Source organism: Suricata suricatta, chromosome 10 (assembly GCF_006229205.1).
Source record: "Suricata suricatta isolate VVHF042 chromosome 10, meerkat_22Aug2017_6uvM2_HiC, whole genome shotgun sequence".
NCBI lineage: Eukaryota > Metazoa > Chordata > Mammalia > Carnivora > Herpestidae > Suricata > Suricata suricatta.
This window is the reverse complement of record NC_043709.1, coordinates 115,368,137-115,384,639: the sequence shown is the minus strand read 5'-3', so window position 1 is coordinate 115,384,639 and position 16,503 is coordinate 115,368,137. Positions and strand designations below refer to the sequence as shown.

The 16,503-nt window shown below is 40.2% G+C and overlaps 1 protein-coding gene across 1 annotated transcript in view; it reads left to right on the top strand.

Annotated features, from left to right (window-relative positions):
- Positions 1-16,503, top strand: part of CUBN (cubilin) — a 270,536-nt gene that overhangs the window by 234,277 nt on the left and 19,756 nt on the right. Inside the window, exon 59 of the mRNA XM_029955578.1 lies at positions 13,100-13,308. Within this exon, the coding sequence (XP_029811438.1) occupies positions 13,100-13,308 (209 nt within the window). The remainder of the gene's footprint in view (positions 1-13,099; positions 13,309-16,503) is intronic.

The following is a 16,503-nucleotide window of genomic DNA, read 5'->3' as shown; positions in this document are numbered from 1 at the left end:
TGTGCTGACAGCTCAGAGCCTGGAGCCTGCTTCAGATTCTGTGTCTCCCTCTCTCTCTCTCTGCCCCTCCCCCACTAATGCTGTTTCTCTCTGCCTCAATAGTAAATAAAAACATTTAAAAAAATTTTAAAGAAACTGACTCTGGCCTAATTAGGTGTGAGGCTGGTAGGCATTTTGATCAGTGAGTAGTCACGGAGAGAGTAAAAAAATGACTCTTCTGGATGACATGTCCTAGAAGGACAAGGACATCACCCTAGAGAAGATGACAGTATGAGGGACAAGAGGTTCTCGTCACTTAAGACTGTAAACATTGGAGTGTGACTAAAGCTCCTGGCCCCCCGTTACCCACAGTCCATGTGCCGAGGGTGAGGGCACTCCCGCCGCCGGCTGGGGTGTCCCCGTGTGCAGAACTTGCTGCGAGACAAAGGCAAAAATACCAAAGTGCGTGTTTCACAAGAACAAAATGAATCGTGCTCCGCAAAGATGGAAGGCACCCGGATGGGAAGAGCTGTAGACGAGAAAGCAGGTGGCCATGACCTAAGTGCTCCATTACATCATTGTCTGGTAAGATGCTTTTGAAAAGTCCTGTAACATTTTTGAGCTCCATTTTTATCCACCGAGGAAAGATCAGTTTGAAACATTATCCCTTTCTTTCTTTTAAGAATGTGAAGGGGATAAAGTAGCTAATTCCTGTACGAAGTTCTGTATGTCAAAGAGAGAGAGGCTGTTAGGTCATCAGAAAGTAATGTGGAGGCCTTGGATTTCTGTAAGGTTGCATGACCCGCCCCACCCCGTATCCAAGGTGGGGAAGAGGTGTGTGTGTGGGGGGGGGTCATTATCAACAGGACCTCCCCATGGTGTCATGATTTTTTTGTTCGTTCTTACTAACTTTGCACTGAAGTCTAACTAGCAACCCCTAATGTTCGTTTTATAACTAAATCTGAAAATCAAAAGCTAAATTTTAATTCAATTCGAATACCAGGCAGAGGTCCAGCACATGACTGAGACTCCATCAATATTGGCCATGTGAATGAATTGAAGAATCAGTGGATACATTGCACCTACTTAGCAATTACCTTATAGGTAATATAAATGATACACTATGCATTGTGTTATATCTAGATGCACCTCCTTCCCAATCATGGTTCATATAGTTTAGTTCAGCTGTGACTCAGGGTAGTAATTTGGATCACTTTCATACTCAGAGAATTAGTCTGCTAGATCACACTCAACCTTTGGGTCATGTGTGTCTGGTCTCTGGATATTTGCCCACTGCCATAACATGTGGGAAACGTCTCTCTCACATGCTAAGGGAAGGCACCGGAAGCCGTGGGAAGAAGCCGAGGGAATTGAACTTGACTTTGGTTAATGGAGGAGGGCACTTGTGGGGAAGAGCACTGGGTGCTATATGGAAACCAATTTGACAATAAACTATTAAAAAAAAAAAAAAGAGGAGACAAGAGAAGAGGGAAAGGGAGATTGACAAAGGCAAAGATTCTGCGGCCCCGAAGATGGAAAATATTTTCAAAACAGACGGAGGAAAATATAATAACATGTCAATATCAGACTCTGGTTTCTAATTATTTCTCAGTTTCAGTTTTGGTGTTATGTTTGGACTTCGAGAGGCATTCTAAAAATCCGTAGCTAAACAATAAAAGAATAAACTTAAAAACATCCAGACACTCTAAATCTTGATATGTGTATGTTTCAAAGTGCTTCCTAACAGCCTGGTAAGAGCTACCAAACCATATTACTTTTAAAAGTATAAATGCAATAAGAGAATTGAGTTACAACTTGAATAGTTTTATTAATCACTGCTCAAATAACTCTCAGTTGAGCAATAATGAGGGTATTACTCGAAAGCAATGGTGTTTGTCTGTTCTTTTAATGTCATTTACTCCCTCTGATGAAGTCTGAGAGCAAGATGAGCTGGAATTGCACACCCATTTGTAGAAAATTAGACTAAGCTTATTTCCGGCCTTTTAAAGCCTTCTAACTATCACTGGGGATTGGACTTCTCTTCAGAGATGATGTCAAGGCCAAGGTTATCTGCAGTTTCTTCTTGGTGGGTTTTACTGACGAGGGTTTTTTTGTGGAGCTGAGAATGCGGGGCTTCGGTAAAGAAAACAATAAACCTTATGAAAGCAAGGAGACACGAGTAAAATTCCAGATCAGTAAAAGGAAAGGGAAGATTTTTATTAAAATATATTCCAACATCAGAATCTGTGCTCCCACTCCCCCCCCCCCCCCACCGCAGTGACTAGACTGTGGTGTCTGGCCCTGAAGAGCAGGGCTGTCCCTGGGGAAATAAAACCCGTTGGTGCTGTGGAGACCAAGCTGAGTGACAAAACTGAGTTAGTGGTAAACCGTAAGATAACACGAAAACATTCAGAGGAACAGGAGCTGGAAAGCCAGAGCTCCATAACCTAAACCACACCAGCCCTTCTCAAAATGGAATCCAGCCTTGCCTCAGATGTTCTCAAAGCCAGGGGTTTTGAATTAAATGATTTGTAACCACAGATTCCCTATAATAATTATTATCCTTACTCAGATCAGCTTGATTCTGATGCGGTGTTTGCAGGAGCATAAAAGCAAACTGGCTCTGGTCAGCAATGAACACTTAAAAAAATTCTTTGGTTGTCAGTCAGTTGTTGAACACAAAACATTAGGACCCCGGGACTGTCTTCTTCCTGTTGTCACCGTATACAAACAGATCTATTAGTGTTGGGCAGTAGCTGTATGTTCTGCTCACTCCCAAGTGAAGACAAACTCCCAGGGCATGATGATAGTGACCGCCTGTCCCTGAGCATCCATTAGGCGCCAGACGTAGCACAGGGGCCGTCCCTGGGCAGTCTCATCGAATCTACACAACTGCCCACGAGACAGGGAGGATCCCGTTTTACAAAGGAAGAAACAGGAAGTTAAAAGATTAATTTGTCTGTGGTCAAAGTGTTGTAAGAGGCAGAGCCAAGCTTTCAGCCAGGTAGGACTGTCTCCCAGATTCACCATTTTCCTAAGCAGCCCACATCACCTCTGTGGCACTCAGTAAACATAGCCAGGGACGAAGAGGGATTCTGGGGTGAGTTTTCTGAAAGGCAGGCCATTTCTTAATTCCTTTTTGGGGTAGACCGAGACACTTTTCTCTACTTCCATCTTCTTGATGCTACCTGTTTTCTAGTAACAGCATTCTAATTTCTACCTAGCCCCAAATAGTACATTTGCTCATATGCTATACTACATAAATAGTATGTATAACTGTAGTAGTCACCATTATATCATATTTATAATATTAATATGATATAATGTTTATATTATAATGTTATATTATAAAATAGTTTTGTTTATATGATGCCAAGCGATATTTATAATTTATATATAAATATATAATTATACAGTAAATTTATACTATATATTTATAGTGTTTGTATTATAGATAAGGTTTATATTTAAATGAATATTATTTATGAATATATGTATATGTAATATACATATAATATATGCATGTTATAACTCATAATACATATTATAATATAATAATTCTACAGTATCACATAAATATGCAATAAAATAACATTGTCTTTCTGATGTTGACAGATAAACATCACATCTGTTTTATTGGTTTTCCATGGCATATTGATAAAGAATTAGCATAGTTATGTGGAATATACTTGCATTGGAATGTAAGGGTAATAAATCTCTATGTAACAATTATGGCTTCCAATTTAGTAAAATTCCTTACTACAGGATTCTGACAAAATGAAGTGATTTGGACGAGTGTTTTTATGATTTAGCCCTGGTTAGTACTCTTCTAAAGATTAGTTTACGAATTGGGAACTAAGTCACAAAGACATTACATAGCGTGCCAAGGTCACTTAGCAAGTCTTGAGCAGAAGTGGGAAAGTAATCCTTGTCTCCACTTTGTCTCCACCAGAGTAACAAAAGTTGAAATATTCATAGCACAATACGCAGGCTAATCTATCAACAAGAACAACCAAATGGTTCCATGTCCCTGTTTAAGTGATTTTTTTACAGCTGTGGGAAACTTTGTCTGGTTTTATGAATTCCACGTCTTTTATATGACAGTCTATTTTATGACTGCTAACTAGCATGTGGCTATTAAGCCTGCGGTCTCTGAATAGAACATTTAAAGATTTTTTTCTAACTTTTGATTTTATAATTGTCAAAGTTAAGTAAATAAAGTCATACTTTTATTACTATTTACTGAAGAATAATCGGCATACACTATTGCCTTGGTTTCAGGTGTACTTCATCGTGTTTCAGTATTTATAAATGTTACAGAATGGTCCCCACCATTGTCTGGTTACCATCTGTCACCAAGCAAAGTTGTTACAATATTATTGACTATATTCCCTATGCCGTGCTTTACGTCCCAATGTCGTACTTTTTTTTTTTTTTTTTTTTTGGTCAGTGGAAGACTGTACCCTTCACCTATTTTGTCCAATCCCCTTACTTCCACAAACATAGACTTCTCTGTATCTGTGAGTCTGTTTATATTTCTGCCTTTGTTCATTTATTTTGATTTTTTAATTTTTTTAACATTCATTTCTGAGAGACAGAGCACAAGCGGGGGAGGAACATAGAGAGGGAGACACAGAATCTGAAGCAGAATCCAGGCTCTGACCTGTCAGTACAGAGCCCGATGCAGGGCTTGAACTCATGGACCGTGAGATCATGACCCAAGCCGAAGTCAGACGCTTAATTGACTGAGCCACCCAGGCGCCCCACATTTATTTTGATTTTTAGATTCAACATATAAGTGAAGCCATATGGTATTTATCCTTCTCTTTCTGGACTTATTTCCCTTGGCATAATACCTTTTAGGTCCATCTGTGTTATTGCAAATGGCAAGATCTCATTTTTTATGGCTGAGTAATATTCCTGTGTGTGTGTGTGTGTGTGTGTGTGTGTGTGTGTGTAACTCATCCTCTCCATTCATCCATCTATGGACATTTGCTTTGATTCCGTACCTTGGCTGTTGTAAATAATGTTGCAGTGAACATGAGCGTGCCTGTGTCTTTCAAATCAGTGTTTTCATTTTCCTCAAATAAATACCTAGATGTGAATATACGATAGCTCCGTTTTTAATTTTTGGAGGAAACTCCATATTGTTTTTCACAGTGGCTGCACCAGTTTGCATTCCCACCAACAGTGCAAGAAGCTTCCCTTTTTTCTACATCCTCACCAGCACTTTATTCTTTCTTGCCTTTTTGCTAATAGCCCTTCTTTGGGTGTAAATCAGACTTCTTTTATATAGTACAGTTGCACATTCATGTGTCCTGTGTTTTACAAATGATTACATTTGCTCTGCTTGCTGAAACCTAATACTCAGAGATTAAATTTTCTTAAGTAATAGACCTAACATGATTTATCATTGCAAATTTTTAGCTAAAGAAGCATTTTCCACCGCTTGGGCAGTGTTTTCAATTTTTAATGATATTTTTGTTGTTATCTTACTAGTTGTTTCTTGGCAATCAAATATGCTGTAAAAATAAACTAAGTTAGCTTTAAAAACAGGCTAATACCTAGGACAAAAACATTGTTTTGTATACATCTAATGTATGTTTATAATATAACGACAGCTTTATAAATCAAGAAATAGGTTTAATTCTAAGAATACCCCTTGTAAACTTAGGCTAGATGTGAAGATCCATCTAATAAGTATCTACATTTTCTATTCATTCCTTCATTGTTTATTCAACAATTTTCACCAGCTACGTGCTGTGCAGGCAGTAAACTTCTGTTGGGAATACAAAGATGAACTGAACAAGGTCCCTATTCTTGAGAGGTTGATTCACGTTAGGAGGTGCCTGGGTGGCTCAGTGGGTTAAGTATCTGACTCTTGATTTTGCCTTAGCTCATGATTTCATGGTATGTGAGATCAACCCCTGCATCAAGCTCTGTGCTGACAGCATGGAATCTGCTTGGGATTCTCTCTCTCCCTCTCTTTCTGCTCCTCCCCTGCTCATGCACATAGGATCTCTCTCTCTCTCTCTCTCTCTCTCTCTCTCAGTAAATTAACTTTTAAAAAAAGGAGTTAGAGGATGCCTGGTGGCTCAATCAGTAAAGCATCAACTTCAGCTCAGGTCATGATTTCATGGTCTGTGAGTTTGAGCCCTGCATTGGGCTCTGTGCTGACAGCTCAGAGCCTGGAGCCTGCTTTGGATTCTGTGTCTCCCTCTCTCTCTGCCCCACCCCCACTCAATCGGGATCTCTCTCTCTCTCTCTCCTATCTCCCCCCTCCTCTTTCTTTCTTTCTCAAAAATAATAAAATAAACATTTTCAAAAAATAGAAGAGTTAATAATTGTAAATTTGGGATAATAAATGCTTTTTGATGAAAGAATGTGCAAAGGACAGTGGAGGCAGAAAAGAAGGACCTGTGTTTCTTTGGTGTTGAGTAAAAAGTTCACAGGATTGTTAGAGAAAGCATCACAGAGAGTGTGAACCCTGAATTATAGTGTGATTGTTAAGAATGTAAGCTCTACAGGCGCCCGGGTGGCTCAGTCGGTTATGCATCCAACTTTGGCTCAGGTCATGATCTCACAGGTCATGGGTTCCAGCCCCATGTCAGGCTCTGTGCTGACAGCTCAGAGCCTGGAGCCTGCTTCAGAGTTCATGTCTCTGTCTCTGTCCCAGCCCTGCTTGTGCTCTGTTTCTCTCTGTCTCCTAAAAATGAATAAATGTTAAAAAAAAAAAAATGAGTGTAAGCTCTGGAGTAAGACTTCCCAGTGCATACTCAGTTCTTGTACATCCCAACAAGTTTGGCCTTCGACACATTTCCTCTCTACATCTTGATTATCTCATCTGTGAAATGGGCACAGTAATAGTTAACTACCTGATAAGGTTGTGGTGAAGATTAGACTAAAAAATTCCCTGGCATTCATTTAGCATGAAATAAATTTCAGCTTTAAATAGTACTCATTCAAAGGATGAAAAGGCATTCATTGGGAAAACATCCTACAAAGAAGGAAAAACACTATCAAGTTGTCGGGGCATGCCTTTTCAGAGGCTACAGACTGCCCTGCACAGCCTTCGGTAATGCTTTTGGGTATAAGGTGGAGAACAACTTTACTCTTCTTTGTCAAGGTCATTTTAAATATTCAAAGACCTATACTTTTCCATTTAAATATTAAAGTGAGCATTTTTTAAGTGAGCATTTTTAAATAGAAACAAAGATTTTGCTGGTGGTTTGATAAGAATTACATTAAACCTATGCATCAATTTAGGAGTAATTGACATTTTTACTATGTTGTATCTTCCAATCCATGAACATGTATGCCTCTCCATTTAGTTAGGTCTTCTCTGATTTCTTTCATCATTTGCCATTTTCAGCACATGGATCCTGTGTAGGTTCCATGAAGTGTATACCTAAGAATTTCATGTTGTTTGGAGCAATTGCATTTTTAACTTCTGTTTCCATATGTTTATTATTCGTATATAGAAATGTGGCTGACTTTTATGTATTGCTCTTATATTTTGAGTTCTTGCTGAACTTACTAGTTTTATGAATTTTTACGTAGATTTCTTGGGATTTTCTACATCTGAAAGTAATGGCAATTTTATTTCTTCCTCTCTAGTCTATTTATTTTTCCTTGCCTATTAACTGTCAAAAATACCACATTGATGCTGAATATGAGTGGTAAAAACAAAATATCCTTGCCTTGTTCCCGATCTTAAGAAGAAAACATGCAGTTTTTCACAATTGAGTATCATGTTATTTGCAGATTTTTGTAGATGCTCTGTGTCAAGTGGTGACAATTCCTTTCTAGTCCTAGAGTTTTTATCATGAAATCAAGTCAGATCTTATTAAATCCTTTCCTGCATCAGTTGACATGATAATATGATAAAAATATTTGATTTAGCAAATCATTTTTAGGGTTTTAACATTAGAATAATTCTTATGAAATGCACTGGGACCGATGATGCAAACATAAAGTGTTTTTAGTAATACCTAAACAATGCAAAATGAGTAGAGAGATAATGATAAAATCCTCCTAAGTTTGTTAAACATTGTATTTTTCTAATGATGGTAGCTACTGATTAGCTGCTGGAATTTCCTTTCTTTTAGTATTTTAGTTTTATGCTTCTCAAATATTCCCAGACTAAGTACACAGTCTCAGTTAAATTAAGCTGGGTCTCAAATTAGAATTAAAAAAATTTTTAATGTTTATTTATTTTTGAGAGACAGAGCCCAAGCAGGGGAGGCACAGAGAGAGGGGAGGACACAGAATCAGAAGCAGGCTCCAGGCTCCAAGCTGTCAGCAAAGAGCAGGGCTTGAACCCACAAACCTTGAGATCATGACCTGAGCCGAAGTCAGTCACTTGAGCGGCTGAGCCACCCACCAGGAGCCCCTCAAATTAGGATTTTTAAAATAAGTTCAATTGAGTCACATTACCAAACACAAACACATGAAAACAAAAACACACAATTTGTGTTAGAAAACCCACCAGATTGTTTTTCTAGTATAACGTAAACATAATACCTAAAAGGTCATGCCTGTTTGAGGTTAGGGGGTAGAAAAATAAATCTAATCTGCTTTTAGAGAAAAAGGCAAAACATGTTCATCTGGAGCCTACTTAAATTTTAAAAAATGGATTCACTGCTTTAGGGCAATTGAATAATGCAGCTTTGAAAATCACAGTGAGATTTATTCAAAGAAAGGATTATGGAGTTCCGGCCCTGTGTCCTGTGTGGTTGAAGGGAAGCTAATCTGCTGCACCCCCATTTCCCTAAAGCACCAGCTTTAATGGGTTTGTGTTCAGTTTCCTGAGCTTCTGTCTGTTTCCTTTAACTACCAGCTAGAGCCCCAGCTGGCTTGCTGGGAACTGGTCTGAGGTCAGGCCGGTCTTTATCTGTAAGTATGGCTTCCCACTCGCCATGTATCCAAGTGCTAGCTGTCTAGAGGCGGACAGAGATCCTATCCAGGAGAACCCGTAACACGTCAGCCACAAAGTAATGTAGCCGCAAAAATGTCAGTCCTCAGCGATAACCATTTAGAAATGTATCTGTCCCCACTAAAGGCTTCAAGATGTTGTGTCTTAGATAATAAAACTATTTTGCTTTGTCAGATTTATCCCGGCTTGAGCGTCGTTCTGCGGTTTCATTTATTGGAGGGAAGTAATTTAGGATGCGGTCACTGACTTTTAATTAAGTAGAATTCCACCCACATTTCACTGCTTCCTATGGGTTTATATTTCCACCATTTCTTTAGCCAAACGTTTTCTTTCCCTAAAGAAGCAGCTCTTTTGTAGAAAGTGTTTCCCATCTGGGGAAGACGGTTAGAGTGACATTTGTTCTCGGGCACAGGGAGTGTCATTATAGAGCACGTCTGACAGGACATGACTGATGAAGTGAGTGCTGATGGATGGGAGCCGGCTGCATGGGAGAATGTGTGTAGCGACAAGGAAGATGACGGATTTACGGTGCTCAACAGCATGTCAAGGTTAAGGGTTGATACTAGTTAGAAAAGGCAGGGGGAGATTTAAAACTATGAATAGAGGAAACAGATATTAATTTCTTGTATATGAAACTATTTCATAGTCACAGAGTTCTTTGTGTTATATCCTCCTATTGTTGAACTATAGAAAGACAGAGCTGGTAGTGTGGCCAAGCACTTTTCGGTAAAGGACCCTTCTTGGTTAATATTTATCCTCTATGTCCCCAAATACAAACATTTATGGTCCCATTGTGCAGGAGGAGCAGAAGCACAGAGCAGTTACACTATGTTTAAGTAGTAAAGTAGAGGAATTAGAGCAAATATAAACATTTCCTGCACCAGAAACTGAAAGGTGTTTACTCATATAATATTATACTTATGTGGATTATATTCCCACATATTAATATACTGCTATATTTGACTATATAATATTATTCAAATATTATGTGAATTATATAATTCATTCACATAATGTTATGCCTGCATCAGTTATTTGAATCTTTTGGGCAGGATTGTCTGAGGATCATGTTATTCTCCTTTTTTAAAGTTCTGTGTGTCTATTCTGTGGATTAAGCAACGCGCTCTATTGTAGTTTAATAACTCAAACAAGCTGTGTTTTGGTCAGCTATTGCCACAGCAGTGCTGCATAACAAGTGATCCAAATTCAGTGCTTATCCGTGCAGCATTTATTGTTACCACTTATGGCTCAGCAGACTGGGTGTCTGCCTCTTCTTGGCCACAGGAGGACAGCACCTGGCTTGTAGTTCAGGCTGTGTTCAGGTCTCTGTGCGAACCCACTTTCCCTTTCACCAGCAGCTCCTGGATGGAACCCAGGAGCACAAGCCAAAACCCACAAAGCCCACCTCAGACCTCTCCTTCTTCAAGACCATTAATATTCTTAAGTCGCTTGGCCAAGCCTCACATCGGAGTACAGAAAAGTAAACTAGTGTATCAGTCAGTCTGGGGCAGCACACACCAAGGATTTCTGTGTTCTTGCATTCGAGACCCCTGGAGGGAGGGTGTGTCTGCCTTACGACATTAGTCGTAGTGGTACTAGCACTATTGAATGTTAAGTATGTTTAGGAGCACCCACCGTGCCCAAGTACAGTCATCATTTTGCCCTTATTAATTTATTAGTAACAATTAATAAACAAGTGGTAATAAGATAGTTTCAGCTTTTAAAGATTTTCAAAGCTGATGCATGAATAGAATAAAGCCCAACAATACCAGTTGCCGACATATAAACCTCCAACTCTTACTGCCCGTGCTGCTGCCATGTCCCCTCTCCCGGTCTTATCCCCCCCCCCCCAGTCCCACCTCCCTGGCATTAGTGCTACTACCAGAGACATTCTGAGATCAGACTTGATTAGAAAGTGCATTCCGATCCTACCACTCTTCCAATCAAAAACCTTTCACATAGATCCCCATTACTCACAGAATAAAGTCTCAAGGTCACATTTTGTGATCTTGACAGTGGAGGCAGAACAGCCAGTCCTGTGTCCCAGTCCTGTTCTTCTTCATGGACGCCACAGTTTTCATAACAGAAGTATGCTTTCCTATCACATAATCTAAATCCTCGTCCACTTCCCCTTTGGTTATGAGGCTCCTTCAGCCTAGGAGTGCCAATCTCAACCCCATTTCTGCATGGTCTTGAACTGTTTATCCTTCAAGACCCAAATCAAATGTCACCTCTTCCTTGGACATTCTACCTTCTCATAGCCTGAGGTCATCTCTCCCTTCCTGTGAAACCCACAAGACTTCCTTGCCTCTTATATGACACCTATTATTTTCTACATTATATTATCATCTTTATCTGTCTTGTCACTGCTGTTGGATTACCATTGATCTTTTCTCATCTCAATATTAAATATGTTTATTTGACCTTTAAAACAATATTTAATAAATAAATGCATTTGTCAGTTCATTAATACCCTAAGTCACTGTTCTTCCCTGCTCTGGATGTCAGTCGGGTTTAGTGGTTTTCTATTTCCTTTTTTAATACTTATTTACTTTTGAGAGAGAGAGAGTCAGAGCACAAGCAGGGGAAGGGCAGAGAGAGAGGGAGACACAAAATTGGAAGCAGGCTCCAGGCACTGAGCCATCAGCACAGAGCCCAACGTGGGGCTTGAACTCACAAACCACAAACTGTGAGATCATGACCTGGGCCAAGTCAAATGCTTCCCTGACTGCACCACCCAGGTGCCCAGGTTAAGAGGTTTTCTTAAGTAACAATATGCATTGGAAATAAAAGCTGTGCAATTTCCAGTTCTTTCTTTAGTTTGCAGGCCTGTTTCATGTGAGCCGAATCATTAGCAATGTGTAGTTCAGCACTGGGCATTGCTTTGTTTTCAGAATAATTTTGTCCTAGATACCATCTGTGGGCTTATCAGGGACTGGGCCCTTGGGTGCATTTCAACTCTAGGAAACATCTAACTGTGCAAATAATCTATCATTTTACCTGACTGAGAAGGTCTGGACAGGGCAGCCTGACCTACTAAATAATGCACCTGCACTGAGAAACACAGCACAACTGATACCCTCCGCATTTCAGAAGGGCTTTCCCTGTTTCCACTTCCTGCAGAGCTCTAAGTCCAAAATATTAGCGCCCCCTAATGTCAAAAGCAATCCTTTCCTGATGACAAATAAATACAAGGAGACCCATAAATGAAAGGCCAAGTTCGGCGAGATTTAACTTTGGAACGAATAATGATCTATATTTGTGCAGAATGTAAGCTTTGTGAGTATAACTTTGACCATTTACTAAATCCTGATTCCTACAAGGGTTATTTGGAACTTAGCCCATGCTTCCTGTTTCAAAATCGTCAATAACTTTGTCTTCTCACATCACTTCTGAAGTAATTGCCTCAGACTGTGAAATGGACAAAACTAAGTCCTATGTTCTGATCATTTTGTTCTATTTTTTTGTAGTAGAACATTCTGTCATCTTGAGAGTATTGTTTATCTATCTTTTGTATTTTTATTATGAATTTCAAAGTAGACTGTTTCTTTTTCCCAATTAACTTCCTGTTCAGCTTCCCTTTCTTTTTGGAATGAAAATCAAATATATAGTGTGTTTCAATATAAACTGGACCTTAGTGTTAAATGTGTGTAAGTGTTAAATGCCCCACAGCCTCTTTCTAACAAATTATTTAAATAAAAGGTTTCTTGGGAGCCAATTTTCTTGGAGTGCTGGGTAAATTCTTCATAAATTCAGCTTTTCATCTGATAGTGTTCATAAAAGCAGAACATAAAAGTAAAATATGGTCACGCTTCCCAGAAGTTTTGTTATGTAAAACACTATTTTCTATAAAATCGGATTTTTTCAAGGATAGAAAAAGCTTCAATAAGTCCCATCCGCGGTTCTAAAAATGCACATAAAACTAAACATGGTTCCCCACTCTTCTGGGTGACTAGAAGGGAACAGAAGAGTTAGTGATAGGAGCAGACAGAAAATATGTAACGAGAAACTAATACAGCAGAGAACAACATCCCCATAAGCCCACGGGAGCTCCGGGTGCCACCTGATAGCACTCATGCACGTGTGACCGAACTCAAAACGATACGATTTTTAAAACTCTCCGGGTAAATTTTAAGATCTGTTCTCTTTGGTCTGCATAGTGACGGGTCTTTGTTGTTAACACAGGGCCTCAGCAAGGATGCGGTGGCTATCTGACACGTTCAAGTGACACCTTTGCCTCTCCTGATTCTGACTCCAATGGAAGATATGACAAGAATCTACACTGTCTGTGGTTCATAGTCGCGCCTGTAAACAAAGTAATTAAACTCACCTTCAGAACATTTGCTCTGGAGGCAGAAAGCAATGCACAAGGATGCATATATGATTATGTAAAGGTAAGGCTATTGTATTTCTTTTCTTTTTAATTTGCTAACATTTATTTTTGAGAGACAGAGAGACAGAGCATGAGCAGGGGAAGGGGCAGAGAGAGAGGGAGACACAGAATCTGAAGCAGGATCTAGGCTCTGAGCTGTCAACCCAGAGCCCAATGCAGGGCTCGAACTCACAGACTGTGAGATCTTGACCTGATCTGAAGTCAGACGCTCCACCAACTGAACCACCCAGGTGCCCCAAGGCTATTGTTTTTCTAAACAGAGTCTTCCAACCCAGACTTCAATATGATATATTGAAGTTTATACTACTCAGGAAGTTGTGAAAATGTTGAGTACTGCTAATGTGTAAAATGACATATTCTTCAATGATATGACATTTATTATTACAGATGCTCTGTCTTCATACCAACTTAATCTTTAATATGGATGAGCCAGAAATTTCATGTGGCTTATAACATTAGCTTTAAGATTCCTTTTTCATTCACGCTTTGTGAAGAGGTGATCTGTGGAAAGATAGGTTGTATGGAAAGAGACACTTAAAAGACCTTTGGGAAATCCTACAAGGAAGCTTATATCTTTACTTTCTATATTACCTGTAGATATAGAAAATAACTTGGTTCTGAAATCCCATTAGAAGGAAGTCAAGAAACTTTTCTGTTCAATTTTTGCTGATTCCTTAATATTCCATTGTTGTACCTATCAGGCTGTATGACTTCAGACTAAACCTTCTTTTAAAAAAAATTTTTTTATAGTGTATTTATTTTTGAGACAGAGAGACAGACTATGAGTGGGGGAGGGGCGGAGAGAGAGGGAGACACAGAATGTGAAGCCAGCTCCAGGCTCTGAGCCATCAGCACAAAACCCGACGCAGGGCTCAAACCCATGAACCGTGAGATCATGACCTGAGCCGAAGTCGGACATTTAACTGACTGAGCCACCCAGGTGCCCTTAAACCTTCTAGATCGTATCAGCCAGTGTATACTGCAACACTTTTGGGAGGGAAGACAACACGTGTGGCAGGATTGGTGCCCATGGGGACCTTAAATCTGATTGTAAAAGTAGTGGGTGACGCGGGCAAATCTACAATAAGCAGTTCAGGACAGTCAATATCGAAGCACCAGCTAACGCATTGGATAGAGGCTCGAAGCAACGTGCAGGTTTAAAAGGGAGGAATGCTCACGATGATCTGGCATGAATAAGAAAGGCTTCATAGAGTGACAGAAAGCATATTCTCAGGAGAGAAGGCGGTCCAGGCGAGGTGCACATAAAAAGAAGGTAAGTACAGAAGCTGGCATATGCATGTTCTTGAAGCGGTGAGGGCACTGCCTTTTTTTGGAGTGGAATAATGCAAAAAAGTAGCAAGAAAAAAGATCGCCTAAGTGGAGAAATACCAAGATCACAAAGAATCTTGAAAAGTCCAATTAATGACTTCGGGTTTCATGCAGTTGAAAATAAGGAAGGATGGAAGGCTTTCCAGTGAGTGATATGATCAGAGCAGTATTTACGGGAGACTAACATGGAATCGGCATTGCAGGTGGACGGCGAGCAGGGAGTCTAGAGTTAGGACCCCAGGGAAAGGTCACCGTTAGGAGGATATGGAGATGGAAATAACTAGCTGGTGCAAGAGGAACTTTTAAGTTGAAAAATGGTATTAAACTTTAAAGAAATCATTTTCTTTAAAAAGGGGGAAGGAAGAGGCATAATTGGAATGCACACTGAGCACTTAATTATACACTGTCATATTTTCACTGTGCTACACTCCAAGCCTAGGAGACAAGAATGTCAGTACTATTGGGGGAGACCCTGCGCTGTGAGGTAGGGGTTTAGTTTGGGTGACGGCAGGGCAGACAGGTGAGCAGAGGATGGACAGGGCTCCAGGGAGAAGAGAGCAGCACAGACAGAGAGGAGACAGCAAAGGAGTGTTTCCGCAGTCAGAAGAGCCGCTGTTTTCTTTCCAGGAAGGCAGCATGGAGCGAGAAAGCCAGGCTTCCGCTCCACTCTGGGAAAGGTACACAGGCCGTCAGAGAGGACAAAAGAGACAGGACGGGAAACAGACAAGTCATGGAAAAAAATGTAAAATCCCGGAATAGTGGAGGATCACTGAAGTCACGGAAGAAGAGTCTTTCACCAAAGATGGGTGGTCAATATCACTAAATTATCGATTAGGGGCCAAGAAAGGCGACGATGAAGAAAGACCGTCCTCTGACTGATAGACAGCCATGTAACTAAAGCACTGTCACCGAAGTCAGATCAGAGGGAGTTGGTGAAAGATCGGAGATCACAAGGGATGTTGGTTCAGGCTGAATTCTTTTCTAAAATGACAGCAGGTGGCCGGAGCAGCAGCAAAGCGCATATTCAAGACTGTTTGAGAACTACCCGGATTTTACGGAAGGTAGTAAGCTCTAGAAGCAGGTAGTATGGACTCTAACTCAGTTTTGCCACTAGACAGATTTCCTCACCTCCCCAACTTTTTATCACGTCATCTATTTTAAAACAAGTGAAGGGGCTCCCAGGTGGCTCAGTAGGTTAAGTGTCTGACTCTTGATTTCAGCTCAGGTCTTGATCCCAGGAGCTCCTCACTGAGCTTGGAGCCTGCTTGGGAGGCTCTCCTTCCTCTCTCTCTGCCCCTCTTCCCCACCCCCCAATAAAAAAATAAGCATTAAAAAACAACAAGTGAAGAAAATACAAAATCATACCTATTTTGCAAGGCTGTTTTGAGGATAAAGGTAATGTATCCTGGAATGTGCGGCACTGTGTCTGAAATGCAGCTTAAAAGCAGATTTATTCCCCCAGCCCCACCCCGCCAAGCTTGTGTGATCCCAGGAGGGCATGCTGCCTGTGGTGTCACCTTTTCTTGAAATATTAAACATCATTGATTTACATACAAATTATTATAAATGTAAATTCGTCTAGGATGTTCTGGGTGTGGTCCTGTTAGGAGGGTTGATTGATCTTGTCATTTTCTGACTATGATTTGATACCATTATTAAAGCAACTGGCAATTTTCTGAATTTCTTCAAGTTATTTGGGACAAAAAGAGCAATCTCAAAAACAAGGAGTTACTATCTAGCTTAAATTAAATGTCCTCTCCTCCCCCTCCTTTTTTTTTTTTTTTGCTTTTTTTTTTCCATAATATTTTATTGTCAAATTGTTTTCCATACAACACCCAGTGCTCTTCCCCTTAAGTGCCCTCCACCA